We start from the raw sequence: 17,901 nt of genomic DNA, 5'->3' as shown, positions 1-17,901 counted from the left end.
TGCCACCCTCCCCTGAGCGCCATACAAGGATGAACCATGCTAAGGCCCAAATCTCCAATCTCATGCGAAGGCATTTGGAAGGAGCGATAGTACGATCTCGTACTGCTGATCGCGTGCCTCATGAACATCCATCTATGTACCATATCATCCAAGAACGCCAACATCGACGCCGAAAATTGATTCCCGTCCTAACAGACCAAGAAGGGCGTCGCTACGTAACCCAATCTGCAATAGGGAATGTGCTTCACGCCCACTACCAGCAGCTGTACGCCGCAATTCCACATTCCCCAGAGTTGATCGAGGAAGTCTCACAGCTCAACTTCGGTGATATCACAGGAGATGCGGCGATTGACTTGGTGTCAGAGGTGACTGATGATGAAGTTCGCGATGCGATCCGGGCAGGAACCATCAATCGCTCCCCAGGACCCGACGGTCTTCCCCTCGAATTTTATCGCACCTTCCGTGATTTTTTGAGTCCACCTTCACCTCCATCTGTCGGGAACTGATGCCTCCGGAAGTACCTGTACCGGACGCTTTCATGGAAGAAATTATTATTCCTGTACATAAACCGCATGGTGGTAACAATATCAGTGATTATCGGCCCCTCACTCTCCTTAACAGTGATATGAAAATCTTCACTCGCCTTTTGGCGACACGACTTAAAAACGTTGCCCGATATGTTGTGTCGCCAGACCAAGCATCTTTGGGAGGGGATAATAATATCCGCACGGCTTTATGCCGCTACAGGGATATGATCGCCGTTACCCAGGCACAACGCCTCTCTGGGGCACTTGCGTCTTTGGACTTCAGTCAAGCTTTTGATAGGGTTGACCATTCGTTCCTTACGGCCGTTCTCCACCATATGGGTTTCCCAGTCGCCGTTATCACGGTAGTGATGCGCCTTCTGCGGGGTGCCTCTTCCAGGATTATATACAATGGCAGACTCACTCCTCCGATAAAAATAGGTCGATCCGTACGTCAAGGTTGCCCTCTATCAGCGATTTTGTACGCCTTTTACTTGGAATCCTTGCTATGTGGACTCAGATAACGTTTGGTAGGGTTGTCCATAGATCGATACCGATTCTGTTGCACGGCCTATGCTGACGATGTAGTCATCTGTTTACTTAATGCCGACGAATTTCGAGCTGTTTTGACGTGGGTAGCGACTTATGGTGAGGCGTCGGGTAGCTCTTTAAACGTTCATAAGTCACAAGTTATGTTCATTGGCACGGGACTCCCTGTGGAGTGCGTTACACCCCTCACCACCGTTGATACCATTCGCTGTTTGGGAATAGATTTTTCATCTGATCTCCGGCGTTCAGCCGCCATCAACTACCGACGTCTCATTTTAATGATCAGAGCAGGTCTTATGGACCATCGCCTTCGAGCTCGATATGTCAGTGTATATATCGCATCCCGAGTTCCCCATGTAGCACAAGTTCTACCTTTCCCGCTTACTGTGGCACGTCGCATGTTGGCAGCGATGGCATCTTTCGTCAGCTCTGGGCTGTTGTTCAAAGTTAACTATGCAACCCTTACTCTTCCCCGTGAACGAGGTGGGATAGGTCTGTTTCACGTGCCGGATAGAGCTCGCGCCCTATTTGTCGGCTCCCAGATGACGGTATGGACACGTTGCCCAACGAGCCTCACTGGTCTCCTCCTGTCGGCATATTCGCCGGTCTCACTGTCAGCCCCAGTGATGATCTCGGATGTTCCGGCCCAGTTCCATTATATACGATACTTCTTTCTTGAACTCAGTTATCTACGCCTCACCTTACCAAGACAGCTTTTACTCAAGACAAAGGCAGTATACAATGTCCTCCAATTAGGTCGTCCACCTAACCCGATTGAACAAAAGTTCCACCAGGTTGACTGGCGTCATGTATGGCGCGCGGTTTTCGCCCGTTACCTTGACACGAATGTTCAATCTGTCTGGTACCTAACTGTCAATGGTAAGCAAGTCAACCAATTTCGCCTTCATCGTATACACCTCGCCCAGTCACCTCTCTGTTCCACGTGTGGAGTGCCAGACAATGATGAACATCGGTTTGTTTGCGGACCGGCGGCGGAGGTTTGGCACTTGTCGCTTTTCTAACGCGGGACATTCCGGATCGGATTGCTCCCCTTTCATTATTATTTCCGGAACGTGAATATTTTCCTCGAACGAAGACCAATGCTGTGAACTGGATTCGCGGACATGCCATTCGCTACCTATTTGGACAGACTCTGTACTCGATTTTTGGACATACCTCAATGACCGTCATTATGTCGTCGTCCGTCGCCCAAAATACAGACTATTTTTCTCGAACTTCCTTGGGAGTGCTTTCCACGACCCGCCTCGCAGCTGGAATGTGTTAAGCCAAGAGAGAAGAAGGTTTCCTGTTTGAACCAATGAACATTTCGAACAATTGAACAGAACACATCAATTTCGAGAAGACGTGACTCAGCATATTGCCAGAGGGGCGCAGAAGGTCTGTGATCAATTACACAACGAAACTAAACCAAAAAAAAATAACATAACAACAATAAAAATAAAAATAAAATTCAGAAAAAGGAAGATTTTGTTTTGTTTGTAAGGATAGGCCTAACCTTGAATTCCCATATTACTCCTGGTATATAGGCAGCTCTCTGGGGTAGGTTTAGTCAGGAGCCAACGCCTGAAGTGGACCAGATTTATTTGTTATAGGTCGAAAAGTGGCGGTGACACTTGGTTTTTTTTAGTTCCATTTTGTTAAAGGGTTTTCAAAAAGAAAAGAAAATGTTAAAAGAACAAAAAAAAGATGTTTAGGGCTTGAGAACAAAATAAAAAACAAAGAAATTAAAATAAAAAAATAAAAACGAAAAAAAAACACGAAAGACAAAGGTCCCGAGTTCGAGTCTTGGTCCGACACACAATTTTAATCTGTTAGGAAGTTTCATATCAGCGCACACTCCGCTGCAGAGTGCAAAACCTCATTTTAGAAAAAATGTAAGTTAATGCAGCTAAGTAGGGATAAAAAAAACCGTAATGTTCGGATACAGTATTAGTAGTGACCTGCTTGATGCAGTCGTCTCGTTTAAATGTCTGGTGGATAACTTTGCAAAGGGATATGAAATAGAACGAACATGTCAGGATTGTGGTAGAGAAGACCTCGGTTTATGGGGGAAATTTTGGGAAAGTGTGGTTCATCATTAAACGAGACCGCATATAGGACGCTAGTGCGACCTATTCTTGAGTACTGCGTTTAGGATCCATATGAGGTCGGATTAAAAGAAGACATCGAAGCAGTTCAGAGGTAGTGTGCTAGATTTGTTACCGGTAGGTTCGAACAACACGCGAGTGTGACGGAAATGCTTCGAGAACTCAAATGGGAAGCCCTGGAGGGAAAGTGATGGTCTTTTCAAGGACAACTATTGCATTTGAAGCTGTCTGCAGCATGATTCTAATGCCGCCAGCAAAAATTACGCTTAAGGATCACGAAGATAAGGTACGAAAAATTAGGGCTCATGTGGAAACATATACACAGTCGCTTTTCTCTCGCTCCATTTCAGGGTGGATCAGGAAGCCACCGTGCGGTGGCTTGCGTAATAATTGTGTAGATGTAAATGTAGATAACGATAGCACTTAGCAACTTCCAACAAACTTTTAAGTATAATTTCAAATCTTTCCTAAGCTTCTTCTCGCTTACACAGTAAAAGTGAAATGTTAAACGTATTAACTCATCTGTAAAGTAATCAGACGTCTGAAGTTGTTTTATACACTGCTGGCCATTAAAATTGTTACACCAAGAAGAAATGCAGATGGTAAACGGGTATTCATTGGACATATATATTATACTAGAACTGACATGTGATTACATTTTCACGCAATTTGGGTGCATAGATCCTGAGAAATCAGTACCCAGAATAACCACCTCTGGCCGTAATAACGGCCTTGATACGCCTGGGCGTGCACAGGTAGAGCTGCCGATGCAGCTTCAACAAGATACCACAGTTCATCAAGAGTAGTGACTGGCGTATTGTGACGGCCACTATTGACCAGACGTTTTCAATTGGTGAGAGGTCAGGAGAATGTACTGGCCAGGGCAGCAGTCGAACATTTTCTGTATCCAGAAAGGCCCGTACAGGACGTGCATTATCCTGCTGAAATATAGGGTTTCGCAGGGATCGAATGACGGTAGAGCCACGAGTCGTAACACATCTGAAATGTAACGTCCACTGTTCAAAGTGCCGTCAATGCGAACAAGAGGTGACCGGGGCGTGTAACCAATGGCACTCCATACCATCACGCATGGTGATACGCCAGTATGGCGATGACAAATACACGCTTCCAATGTGCGATCACCGCGATGTCGCCAAACACGGATGCGACCATCATGATGCTGTAAACAGAACCTGGATCCATCCGAAAACATGACGTTTTGCCATTCGTGCACCCAGGTTCGTCGTTGAGTACACCATCGCAGGCGCTCCTGTCTGTGATGCAACGTCAAGGGTGACCACAGCCATGGTCTCCGAGCTGATAGTTCGTGCTGCTGCAAACGTCGCGAACTGTTCGTGCAGATGGTTGTTGTCTGGTAAACGTCCCCATCTGTTGACTCAGGGATCGAGACGTGGCTGCACGATCTGTTACAACCTTGGAGATAAGATGCCTGTCATCTCGATTCCTAATGATATGAGTCCGTTGGGATCCAGCACGGCGTTCCGTATTACCCTCCTGAACCCACCGATTCCACATTCTGCTAACAGTCATGTCGCGATACGATAAACTGCAATCGCGATAGGCTACAATCCGACCTTTATCAAAGGCGGAAATGTGATGGTACGCATTTCTCCTCCTTACACGAGGCATCACAACAACGTTTCTCTACCAACGAGAGCAGAAATGTCGCGATATGATAAACCGCAATCGCGATAGGCTACAATCCGACCTTTATCAAAGGCGGAAATGTGATGGTACGCATTTCTCCTCCTTACTCGAGGCATCATAACAAAGTTTCGCCAGGCGACGCCGGTCAACTGCTGTTTGTGTGTAAAGACGGTTGGAAATTTTCCTCATGTCAGCTCGTTGTAGGTGTCGCCACGGGCGCCAACCTTGTGTGAATGCTTTGAAAAGCTAATCATTTGCATATCACAGCATCTTTTTCCTCTCGGTTAAATTTCGCGTCGGTAGCACGTCATCTTTGTGGTGTAGCAATTTTAATGGGCAGTAGTGTATGTATGTACGTATGTATGTATGTTCCACATCTCATCCTAAACCACTTGACCAATTTCAACCGAACTTGGTACACATATAATTTACTGTGTGGGCATTATCGCTGTTGGTTTCCTATGATTTCATGACTTATGCTCTTGCTGACGCTTAATTGTTAAATGTACATGCAGCCTGGCTCCTACTGAGCATTCCCGATCGTAAAATGTGCGTAATACTTGGCTTAAACAAAATGGCTCTGAGCACTAAGGGACTTACCATCTGAGGTCATCAGTGCCCTATAACTTAGAAATACTTAAACCTAGCTAACCTAAGGAGATCACACACATCCATGGCCGAGGCAGGATTCGAACCTGCGACCGTAGCGGTCGCGCGGATCCAGTCTGAAGCGCCTAGAACCGCTCGGCCACACCGGCCGGCACTTGGCTTAAACTCGTGAAGGGAACGCATATATGCATTACACCACCCAGATCGCCCGTCGCGAATCCCATCAAATATTTATAGGACATAATCCAGAGGTCAGTTCGTGCACAAAATCCTGCACCAACAACACATTCGAAATTATGGACGGCTATAGCGGCAGCATGGCTCAGTATTTCTGTACGGGACTTCCAGCGACTTGTTGAGTCCATGCCACGTCGAGTTGCTGCACCCCGGGCAAAAGGAGGTCCGACACTATATTGAGAGGTATCCTGTGACTTTAGTGACCTCAGTATACACAACACTGGCCATTAAAATTGCTACACCATGAAGATGACGTGCAACAGACGCGAATTTAACCGACAGCAAGAAGATGCGGTGATATGCAAATGATTAACTTTTCAGAGAATTCACACAAGGTTGGCGCTGGTGGCGACACCTACAACTTGCTGACAAGAGAAAAGTTTCCAACCGATCTCTCATACACAAACAGCAGTTGACCGGCCTTGCCTCGTGCAACGTTGTTGTTCTGCCTCCTGTAAGGAGGAGAAGTGCGTGGCATCTCGTTTCCGACTTTGTAAAGGTCGGATTGTAGCCCATCGCGATTGCGGTTTTTCGTATGGCGACCTTGCTGATCGCATTGGTCGAGATCCAATTACTCTTAGCAGAATATCGAATCGGTGGGTTGAGGAGGGTAACACGGAACGCCGTGCTGGATCCCAACGACCTCGTATCACTAGCAGTCGAGATGACAGGCATCTTATCCGCATGGCTGTAACGGATCGTGCAGCCACGTCTCGATCCCTGGGTCAACAGATGGGAACGTTTGAAAGACAACAACCATCTGCACGAACAGTTCGAAGATGTTTGCAGCAGCACGGACTATAAGTTCGGAGAGCATGGCTGCGGTTACCCTTGACGCTCATCACTGACAGGAGCGCCTGCCATGGTGTACTCAACGACGAACCTGGGTGCACGAATGGCAATACGTCATTTTTTCGGGTGAATCCAGGTTCTGTTTACAGCATCATGATGGTCGCATCCATGTTTGGCGACATCGCGGTGAACGCACATTGGAAGCGTGTATTCGTCATGGCCATACTGGCGTATCACCATGTGTGATGGTATGGGGTGCCATTGGTTACACGTCTCGGTCACCTCTTGTTCGCATTGACGACACTTTGAACAGTGGACGTTACATTTTAGATGTGTTACGACCCGTGGCTCTACCCTTCATTCGTTCCCTGCGAAACCCTACATTTGAGCAGGTTAACGCTCGACCGCACGTTGCAGGTCCTGTACGGGCCTTTCTGGATACAGAAAATGTTCGACTTCTGCCCTGGCCAGCACATTCTCCAGATCTCTCGCCAATTGAAAACGTCTGGTCAATGGTGGCCGAGCAACTGTCTCGTCACAATACGACAGTCACTACTCTTGATGAACTGTGGTATCGTGTTGAAGCTGCATGGGCAGCTGTACCTGTACACGCCATCCAAGCTCTGTTTGACTCAATGCCCAGGCGTATCAACGCCGTTATTACGGCCAGATGTGGTTGTTCTGGGTACTGATTTGTCAGGATCTATGCACCGAAATTTCGTGAAAATATAATCACATGTCAGTTCTACTATAATAGATTTTTCCAATGAATAGCCGTTTATCATCTACATTTCTTCTTAGTGTAGAAATTTTAATGACCAGTAGTGTAAGTACATCCATTTTATAACGTTTAAGGATTCTTTAAAGCTAACATTTTCAGAGATCGCTTGTCTGCGCCCTCACCATGTCAGTAAATAATGAAAATCGTGTGCTCTGACCGGACCACAGGTGTCGACGCCGGCTGGAGTGTCGAGGCACGGCTCGCTGGTGTCGTCGCCTGGGTCGGTGACGTCGGCGACGTCGGCGGCGGCGTCGGCAGCTGGTGCGGCGTCGTGCCACAAGCCGCTGTCCCCGCAGGCGTCGCTCGTCTCCTGCAGGGCGGACGACGAGCTGCCGCAGCCCAAGTGCGTCAACGCCCTCGTCGCCAGAGGTACGTCACCGGCCGGCTCATTTTTCACTATACAAATCAGCCGAATTTCGTTCCAATTCCAGTCTCTAACAACCCTACCACAACAAAGGTCAAAAATTATGATTTGTAGTGCTGCTCACGCTGCTAAATATTGCATTTTCGGGCAACAACAAAGTTATATTACGTGGCAGGTGTCATTAGAGCACAGTTAATAAAGCCATTTCATGAAATAATGGATAAACCAGGCACTCGTCTTTTCGCGTTTCCCACGCTGGTCTTGTTGTAAACTCATGGCTCAATCGTCGAAAAATGTAGGTAGTGATGATTCCAAGCACGGATGCAAAGAAGCCTAGGTGTTATTCTGCGATATTCAAAAATTTTATAGATGTGTTTCACAAACCATTCTTGAAGATTAAACCTTTGAAAGTTAACACAATGGCGATGTAAAAAAGTAATCCGCACTCCAAATTTAGGTTACACTTCTTTTTTATTACTTTTGTTGCAGTATCACGTAACACACAAAACATCATACTATAAAACATACTTGAAAATATCTTCCACACTTAAAAGATCACATTTTATAAACTGACTACAATTTGCATCTTTGTAACATGACGATCAAGACTTGATTCTTTAATCACCGCTTGTTGTTGTTGTTGTGGTCTTCAGTCCTGAGACTGGTTTGATGCAGCACTCTATCCTGTGCAAGCTTCTTCATCTCCCAGTACCTGTTGCAACCTACATCCTTCTGAACCTGCTAAGTGTATTCATCTCTTGGTCTCCATCTACGATTTTTACCCTCCACGCTGCCCTCCAATACTAAATTGGTGATCCCTTGATGCCTCAGAACATGTCCTACCAACCGATCCCTTCTCCTACTCAAGTTGTGCCACAAACTTCTCTTCTCCCCAATTCTATTCAATACTTCCTCATTAGTTATGTGATCTACCCATCGCTTACGCTCCCAAAAATCAGAGTTACAAGTACGACAAAGATCATAGTGACAAAAGAAAGAATACACATAAGAATAATATCATTGCAACATAAGCATATCGATGTATCAAAGTATCTCTACATTAATGAAATCAAATCTGAATGCTGTCTTAGAAATATCTTAACCACTTTACAGAAACACAGTGGATATTGCTGGTATCGAGAGGTTGAGGTAAGGAGCCGCAATGGTTACGTAATGCAAGTACCATTACAAGTCCCACCCTGGAAATACGTTCCAGAAACCTATTACTTGTTTAATAGGGTCCACATAGATGGTAAAGTACACGGAAACCTAAACAAAAGGATAGTGAAGCACCCAGAATATTGTGAGACAGTATTAATTAAAGAAATTCAGACAAAATTAACGATTGATCATAAATATTCCCCTCAAAAATAAAAAATAAAATTATTCTGATAAGCGACAGTACATGCTTGAAAAGCAAGCGATTACGTCGACAAACAATTTTTTAAAAAAAGCTATGCTTTCTTTTCACGCCACTTCAACATTTACCAAAACAAAATTATCGGCAGAGAATACAAACCTGTGGGAAGAGAGATACAAAGCTTCAATAAATTTAAATTATAAGTAATTGATAACCTATTTACATAAAGATCTTTAGTTTATCTCAATAATTAATGTTTTAAAACCAACTAAAAATCCATATTTAATGCCAGAAGTATGAAAAATTCGCGTTTAAATAAATAAACACACAAATTTTGGAAATAATTTATTTTTAAAAATATACTTTTTTTCGCCTCCACTTGAAATAAGATACATCACTTGTCTCCAAAAAAAGTTGACAACCCTAGTCATGGTTCTTACATAACCGAAAAGGCTGAAAAGTATAGGGTCCACGCAGATCGTCAAGTACACGGAAACTTAAAAAAAGAATAGTGAAGCACCCAGAACATTGTGAGATAGTATTAATTAAAGAAATTCAAACAAAATTAACGATTGATGATAAATATTCCCCTCAAAAATGAAAAATAAAATTCTTCTGATAAGCTGCAGCACATGCTTGAAAAGCAAGCGATTAAGTCGACAAACAATTTTTTAAAAATTATGTTTTCTTTTCACGCCATTTCAGCATTTACCAAAACAGAATTATCGGCAGAGAGTACAAACCAGGAGGAAGAGGGATACAAAGCTTCAATAAATTTAAATTAAAAGTAATTGAAAATATATTTATATAAAGATCTTTAGTTTATCTCAATAATTAATGTTTTAAAACCAACTAAAAATCCATATTTAATGTCAGAAGTATAAAAAATTCGCATTTAAATAAATAAACACACAAAATTTTGAAATAAAAATATACTTTTTATTCGCCTCCACTTGAAATAAGATACATCATTTGTCTACAAAAAAAGTTGACAACCCTAGTCATGGTTCATACGTAACCGAAAAGGCTGAAAAGTATGCAACTCTAATCACTCAAACCCGGAGACTGAATGAAATTCATATAGCTGACGTTTCCGGTTGTTTCATTCGACTGTCTCATTCGAGTGAAAACACCGACTGAATGAAAAAAAGGGTAGACTGACCAATCGGTTCTTAAAGCCAGCCATTGCCCTATCACTATGAAGTGCAAAGTGCAAACGCGTTAAGTTTGGATAATCCTGTTGTGTTAAAGGTGCAAACAATTAAAACTAAACATTCAGTGACTTGGTGAATTGGTTTGGTAAAACATACTTAGATCTTGATTTTGCGAAGTAATGAAGGCAGGAAGAAGAAGAGGGCGGCCCTACCACTTTTGCGACACTCTCCATCCTACATTGTTGTTTTCCCTTCGATTCAGCCAATACTACTTGACCACCTGCCTACTTAACCCTTTCAGACCTGAATTTTTGTGGAGGAAGGCAAATTTTTCTTTGTGCTCTAATGCTCTTAGATGATTTTTTAATGATTTTAGATGTAATACCAGTTTTCCAAATATGCTTTCTACTCTTGGCTTCTTTTTGCGGACTAAAGTAATCAATTTTGAAACATTCACTGTTTTCATAAATAATCTTATCATTCAATAATTAACATGCAAAGTAACACGTATAGTTTTCAATTATACAGTGGAATATAACTAACCAACCACTTATGTGTCTTCTCGTGGCCACAAACTGCTGTGTAATGCTACATTCACTTGTTGATTTTTTCATTGTTGTGTCCAACAGGTGGCAGCACTTATGCATGGTGAAAGCACTGAACATTCACAATTGTGTACATGAGGTTTCCATTGAGGAAAAGTATTTCTGTTTGCAGCTAATACAAAGTAAACATTAATGTACACAGTTGTAGGCAGAGGTTCTGAAAGAGTTAACAATGTACGGAGACACGATCAGCATTCGTGTTGCAGGAATGGCCGAGGGCTCGCCACTGCCTCGCGTGGGAGCTGCGGCCGTGCCGGACGACAGCGGCGGAGCCGGGGGCGGAAACGGCGGCGGGGGCGGCAGTCGGGCGTCGCCCCACGGCTCGCTCAGCTCGGGCTCCGCCGAAGGCGCAACACCCACACCGCCGGAGGCCATCAAGAAAATCTTCATGTTCTTCGAGCCCCGCGGCTGCCTGAAAGAGCGCGACGACTATTCGCTCTACATGTTCCCTCCGCGCAACAGGTAACGTGAATGCGCAGGCGCTGCTAGCCCACCGTAACACGTTCCGACTGAGTGAATCCTTCCTTCGACTAAATAAAACTACTTGCGTAATCTCTAGCCTTCCCTCACAAGGATACTGCGCTCCTCTTTGTCACAAAGTCCCTTCAGACATTCTTCGTTACAGCCATCTATGTGTCTCGAGGCAGCGAAGCCTACGGCTCACATTATTTTCGTCAACTGTTTGAGAATAAAAGTACTTAACGATTTCACACACAGTTCCAATCTCTCCCAAAATTATTTTTCTCAAGCACTTCCTACGAAATGATGAAACGAAAAAAGCTTATCGCATATAACATGTTCACTGTTCATGCAGTCAAACTGCCGCATGAGGTATGACGTTTTCGATTTATTACTTCTTTACTATTTTTATATAGTAACTCTATTCGCAACACATTTTGCAGTCAGTATCTACTGGGCGATCAAAAAGCCAGTACAAATTTGAAAACTGAATAAATCACGGAATAATGTAGATAGAGAGGTACAAATTGACACACGTGCTTGGAATTACATAGGGTTTTATTAGAACCAAAAAAATACAAAAGTTCAAAAAATGTCCGACAGATGGCGCTTCATCTGATCAGAATATCAATAATTAGCATAACAAAGTAAGACAAAGCAAAGATGATGTTCTTTACAGGAAATGCTCAATATGTCCATCATCATTCCTCAACAATAGCTGTAGTCGAGGAATAATGTTGTGAACAGCACTGTAAAGCATGTCCGGAGTTATGGCGAGGCATTGGCGTCGGATGTTGTCTTTCAACATCCCTAGAGATGTCGGTCGATCATGATACACTTGCCTCTTCAGGTAACCCCACAGCCAATAATCGCACGGACCGAAGTCTTGGGACCTGGGAGGCCAAGCATAACGAAACTGGCGTCTGGGCACACGATCATCACCAAACGACGCGCGCAAGAGATCTTTCACGCGTGTAGCAATATGGCGTTGAGCGCCATCCTGCATCTAATAAAACCCCATGTCATTCCAAGCATGTGGGTCAATTTTTACCTCTTTATCTACATTATTCCGCGCTTTATTAAGTTTTCAAATTTATACTGACTTTTTGATCACCTAGTACATATTTCGCTGTATTTAGAAAAGATTGCTGTATGGTGTGTCAGGTGGCAGTTGACGCTAAATAACGAAAAGTGTGAGATGATCCACATGAATTCCAAAAGAAATCCGTTGGAATTCGATTACTCGATAAATAGTACAATTCTCAAGGCTGTCAATTCAACTAAGTACCTGGGTGTTAAAATTACGAACAACTTCAGTTGGAAGGACCACATAGATAATATTGCCGGGAAGGCGAGCCAAAGGTTGCGTTTCATTGGCAGGACACTTAGAAGATGCAACAAGTCCACTAAAGTGACAGCTTACACTACACTCGTTCGTCCTCTGTTAGAATATTGCTGCGCGGTGTGGGATCCTTACCAGGTGGGATTGACGGAGGACATCGAAAGGGTGCAAAAAAGGGCAGCTCGTTTTGTATTATCGCGTTATAGGGGAGAGGGTGTGGCAGATATGATACACGAGTTGGGATGGAAGTCATTACAGCATAGACGTTTTTCGTCGCGGCGAGACCTTTTTACGAAATTTCAGTCACCAACTTTCTCTTCCGAATGCGAAAATATTTTGTTGAGCCCAACCTACATAGGTAGGAATGATCATCAAAATAAAATACGAGAAATCAGAGCTCGAACAGAAAGGTTTAGGTGTTCGTTTTTCCCGCTCGCTGTTCGGGAGTGGAATAGTAGAGAGATAGTATGATTGTGGTTCGATGAACCCTCTGCCAAGCACTTAAATGTGAATTGCAGAGTAGTCATGTAGATGTAGATGTAGATGTAGATGTACGTGAAAAATTATATCATTCACAAGATGCACTTCCGGAGATACAACGTTATAAACTTTGAGATGCGTTTAAAACTATCCTTTGCTTAAAACGGAGAGTAAATTACTCAGACTATGTTTACCCAGTGTTTCATAATATGAGCACTTTGTCGACTTCCAACAAACTTCAAACATAATTGCAAAGCTTTTCTACACTTCTTCATCGCTTACACGCTTAAAGTCAAGTATTTAGCACATTAACTCATTTGTAAAGTAATAAAACGTTTTAATCCGTTTTATAAATGCGATTTCGATTCTTTAAAGAATCTGTGGTTTACTGGTTTCCAACTGCTTCCCGTACGACCAACTCTGGTTATGCGGATACAGACTCTTGACCTACGAACGGATCTGCGACAGGCAGTCTGTCAGAGGTGTGGCAGCGTATGGTAGACTATGAAACGTAACAGCTCATTATTCAGATGATTCCAAGATCTAATGTAGTTATCTTTCACACGACAGTGAAGCTGATTCAGGTTGCTTAATTGTTATATCATTAGGTAGGACTTATGTAGTAATTTCACCTTTTGAACACTGAAGTGTAATTTTCAATAACATCATGTCAAAGTACTCGTCAATATTATATCCATCTATTACTATTCATAATCAATTCGTTCACTTACAATTAGAAACCTTCAATTACAGACAAACAAATAATGAAAGACACACCAAAAAATACTGTTTCTATAACGTGTGAAATCCGTAACAACTCTTATTAACGCACTGCTAACTTACTATGCAAAGGTGGAGGTGATATTATGGGCTACTACTTTATTTTTAAACCATAAATTCCAACATTACTGCAGTGTGCTGAAAACCACAAAAAATTATCTTTATTATGTTATAAAAAAGCCAAACACATATTTTTAGGTTAAATCAATATGACATGTTGTCAAAAAATGAAAATTCGGTGGTAATATGGACTACCCTACAAAACCAAAAAAGTATAAAATAAATTGACTTTGGAGAATAGCATCAAATAAAACAGTATATAAGAAAATAGAACCAGTCATGAGCACGATGAGGAAGAAACGCATCTCATTCTTGGGGTATCTGATGAGAACTTTAGAAAACAGAATTAGTAAAAAAATAATACAAAAATTGTGGAATAGCAAGAGCGACATTAAATGGATAAGAGAAATTAAGGAAGATATAAAAGAACTCCAAATTACAGTAGATAACCTAAAAAACAAGACAGACAAAACCAGAATGCTGCAAGACCCCCAAACCAGACTACAAATGAAAATCAATAAAAGGAGTACAGGAAGAGTGGTCTCAGATGAAGAAAGAAAGGTAGTATCTGAAAGAATGAAGAAATATTGGGCAGACAGAAGAGTAAAACACCTTTCATATAAGAAAAGACTCTAATAATTATGTTACCTAAATATCATATTAAGTCCAGAATGAGATTTTCACTCTGCAGCGGAGTGTGCGCTGATATGAAACTTCCTGACAGATTAAAACTGTGTGCCCGACTGAGACTCGAACTCGGGACCTTTGCCTTTCTCGGGCAAGTGCTCTACCATCTGAGCTACCGAAGCACGACTCACGCCCGGTACTCACAGCTTTACTTCTGCCAGTATCCGTCTCCTATCTTCCAAACTTTACAGAAGCTCTTCTGCGAAACTTGCAGAACTAGCACTCCTGAAAGAAAGGTTATTGCGGAGACATGGCTTAGCCACAGCCTGGGGGATGTTTCCAGAATGAGATTTTCACTCTGCAGCGGAGTGTGCGCTGATATGAAACTTCCTGGCAGATTAAAACTGTGTGCCCGACCGAGACTCGAACTCGGGACCTTTGCCTTTCGCGGGCAAGTGCTCTACCATCTGAGCTACCGAAGCACGACTCACGCCCGTTTCATCATATTAAGTTATTGTTGAGCCAAATTGTATCCCTGTGTAACAACTTGTTTACAACTTTGTATTTTTGACTAGAGTGGTCCAATGAAGGCCATAAAATACAGAATAAAAAAAGAGTAATTATAAAATAGCAAACCCTTGATACTAAGACATGTTTATCATAAGCTGTTAATTTAGGGTCCGCAGAAATCACAAATATAACGCTCTGTTCCGCAGCCAGCACACTCGTTTTGCGCCCACATCTCGCACATTAGGCACTGGATCCATAGCTCTCCTTTAGTGTCTTTGGAATATAGCCCCTCACATAAAAGGCAGGTAGCATCTTCCTCTCAAGGCCCTTCAACACCAAAACACGGGCCTAGAACTGACTTCTCAGAGTCTATCGATCCCTCCTCTGAGCTCTAGGATGATGATTGTAGATCGATGATCAATTTTCGCTTCACTGGTGGCGTTTTGCTTTTTATTCCTTGTTTCTTTGTTTTCTCAACACCTTTCCCACATTTCACGTTCTTCGTATTCTCTTTTATGGCATCACTTTCGATCTTCCTTTTTTGTCCACTTCTTTTTCCTCCTTTATTTTCATTTTCCTTTTTTTATCAGCTTCCTTTCCTTCGAGCTTTTTTGAGCTTCTTTCAAATATAGCCTATTTTGTAGGGAAATGCTGTAATTACAGCTGCCTTTCCTGGCTTAGATACTTTCTTTGTTGTTTCTCTTATTTTTTGGAACTGGAAAAATGTCCTTGGATGATATCTTAATGTTTCCTATTGAAAAGTGGGACGCACTGCTAGGGCCAGCTTCTGGTAGGTCTTTGGCACATGGTATGTGGTGGCTCTGGTCGCTGGTGTGAGCCTTGTGTAGACCAGTAGGGGCCTGGCATGTATTCTGGGCGAGCCGTCTGTGTTATCAGGCTGGTTTTCTTGAGACAGTAAACTTGGTTTTGATTTAGAACGCTTCCTTCCTTTATGTGTCTGGAAGGTGCTAACATCCAACTGTTCCATGTTTGAGGGCCCAAAGTCGACATCTGACAAAACACTTCGATTTCACGGGAAAGTCCCACAAACTTCAAACCCATTCACAGCTATTTGACCACTCTGGCACCTTAGGTATGCTTTTCCAAACAGTTCACCTACCTGATAAGGACCAAGTGGTTTATCATTATGGAGCATTCATTGCCTAACATTCTCACTATAGTGAAACTTGAGAGTGGACATGAAGGACTTACCCAACGGTTGCACCCACCTTTTTGCAGTTTGTTCAGTTTTAATCTACAGTTCATAACCAACAGATTGTGGTCAAGTCCACATCTGCCCCTGGAAATGTCTTACAATTTAAAACCTGGTTCCTAAATCTCTGTCTTACCATTATGTAATCTATCTGATACCTTCTAGTATCTCCAGGGTTCTTCCATGTAAACAACCTTCTTTTATGATTCTTGAACCAAGTGTTAGCTATGATTATGATATGCTCTGCGCAAAATTCTACCAGACGGCTTTCTCTTTCATTTCTCTCCCCCAATCCATATTCACCCACTATGTTTTCTTCTCTCCCTTTTCCTACCCTTGAATTCCAGTCACCCATGTCTATTAAATTTTCGCCTCCCTTCACTTCCTGAATAATTTCTTTTGTTTGATCATACATTTCATCAATTTCTTTGTCATCTGCAGAGTTAGTTGGCATATAAACTTGTACTACTGTAGTAGGCGTGGGCTTCGTATCTATCTTGGCCACAATAATGCGTTCACTATGCTGTTTGTAGTAGCTTAGCCGCATTCCTACTTTTTATTCATTATTAAACCTACTCCAGCATTATCCTTATTTGATTTTGTATTTATAACCCTGTATTCACCTGACCAGAAGTCTTGTTCCTCCTGACACCGAACTTTACTAATTCCCACTATATCTAACTTTAACCTATCCATTTCCCTTTTTAAAGTTTCTAACCTACCTGCCCAATTAAGGGATCTGACCCGTAGAATGCCAGTTTTCTTTCTCCTGATAACAACGTCCTCCTGAGTAGTCCCCGCCCGTAGATCCCAATTGGGGACTACTTTACCTCTGGAATATTTTACACAAGAGGATGCCGTCATCATTTAACCATACAGTAAAGCTGCATGCCCTCGGGAAATATTACGACTGTAGATTCCCCTTGCTTTCAGCCGTTCACAGTACCAGCACAGCAAAGCCGTTTTGGTTAGTGTTACAAGGCCAGATTAGTCAGTCAACAAGACTGTTGCTCCTGCAACTACTGATAAGGCTGCTGCCCCTCTTCAGGAACCACACGTTTGTTTGGCCTCTCAACAGATACCCCTCCGTTGTGGTTGCACCTACGGTACAGCTTTCTGTATCGCTGAGGCACGCCGCAAGCCTCCCCACCAACGGCGAGGTCGATAGTTCATTGGGGGGGGGGGGGGGGGGTGCTTATCGAAATTGAAAAACAGAGGAAACTAGATGAATAGAGTTGAAGAACGGTTGCTCACCCAGCATGAATATCAAGCTACACACTAGAGAAATGTACTGAAAAGAGTTGTTTCTGTAGTTAAGAAGTTAGTCTCCAGAAGTCCTACACTTCGTGAAGACGAAGAGGTCTTTGGCTCTGTGAAAAATGGTAATTTCTCATGCGTTGGAATTAATTGCGGAGTGTCAGACTTTTATGGGTGACCAAATAGCAAGGTTTGGTAACCATGGAATCGGATTTACTTCATACTTGTCACCAGCAACTTATGAAGATTTAATACGTCGTAAGCCTTCTGACAGTGTTATCTGGAATACTCTCTTTCAAATTATGAGGGTGGCAGGGGTAAAATTTGGGGAGCGAAAGGCTATTCACAATATGTACAGAAACCAGATGACAGCTATAAGAGTCGAGGGACGCGAAAGGGAAGCAGTAATTGCAAAGGGAGTG

General features: G+C 42.9%; 1 protein-coding gene across 1 annotated transcript in view; it reads left to right on the top strand.

Moving 5' to 3' along the window:
• LOC126336038 (voltage-dependent T-type calcium channel subunit alpha-1G-like) overlaps positions 1 to 17,901 on the top strand; it is a 741,513-nt gene that overhangs the window by 620,771 nt on the left and 102,841 nt on the right. Inside the window, exons 25-26 of the mRNA XM_049999518.1 lie at positions 7,436 to 7,637; positions 10,958 to 11,213. Of these exons, the coding sequence (XP_049855475.1) occupies positions 7,436 to 7,637; positions 10,958 to 11,213 (458 nt within the window). The remainder of the gene's footprint in view (positions 1 to 7,435; positions 7,638 to 10,957; positions 11,214 to 17,901) is intronic.

This window comes from Schistocerca gregaria, chromosome 2 (assembly GCF_023897955.1).
Source record: "Schistocerca gregaria isolate iqSchGreg1 chromosome 2, iqSchGreg1.2, whole genome shotgun sequence".
In the NCBI taxonomy this organism is placed as follows: domain Eukaryota; kingdom Metazoa; phylum Arthropoda; class Insecta; order Orthoptera; family Acrididae; genus Schistocerca; species Schistocerca gregaria.
Note: the sequence above shows the minus strand (reverse complement) of the source record. Positions and strands in the feature narration are given on the sequence as shown.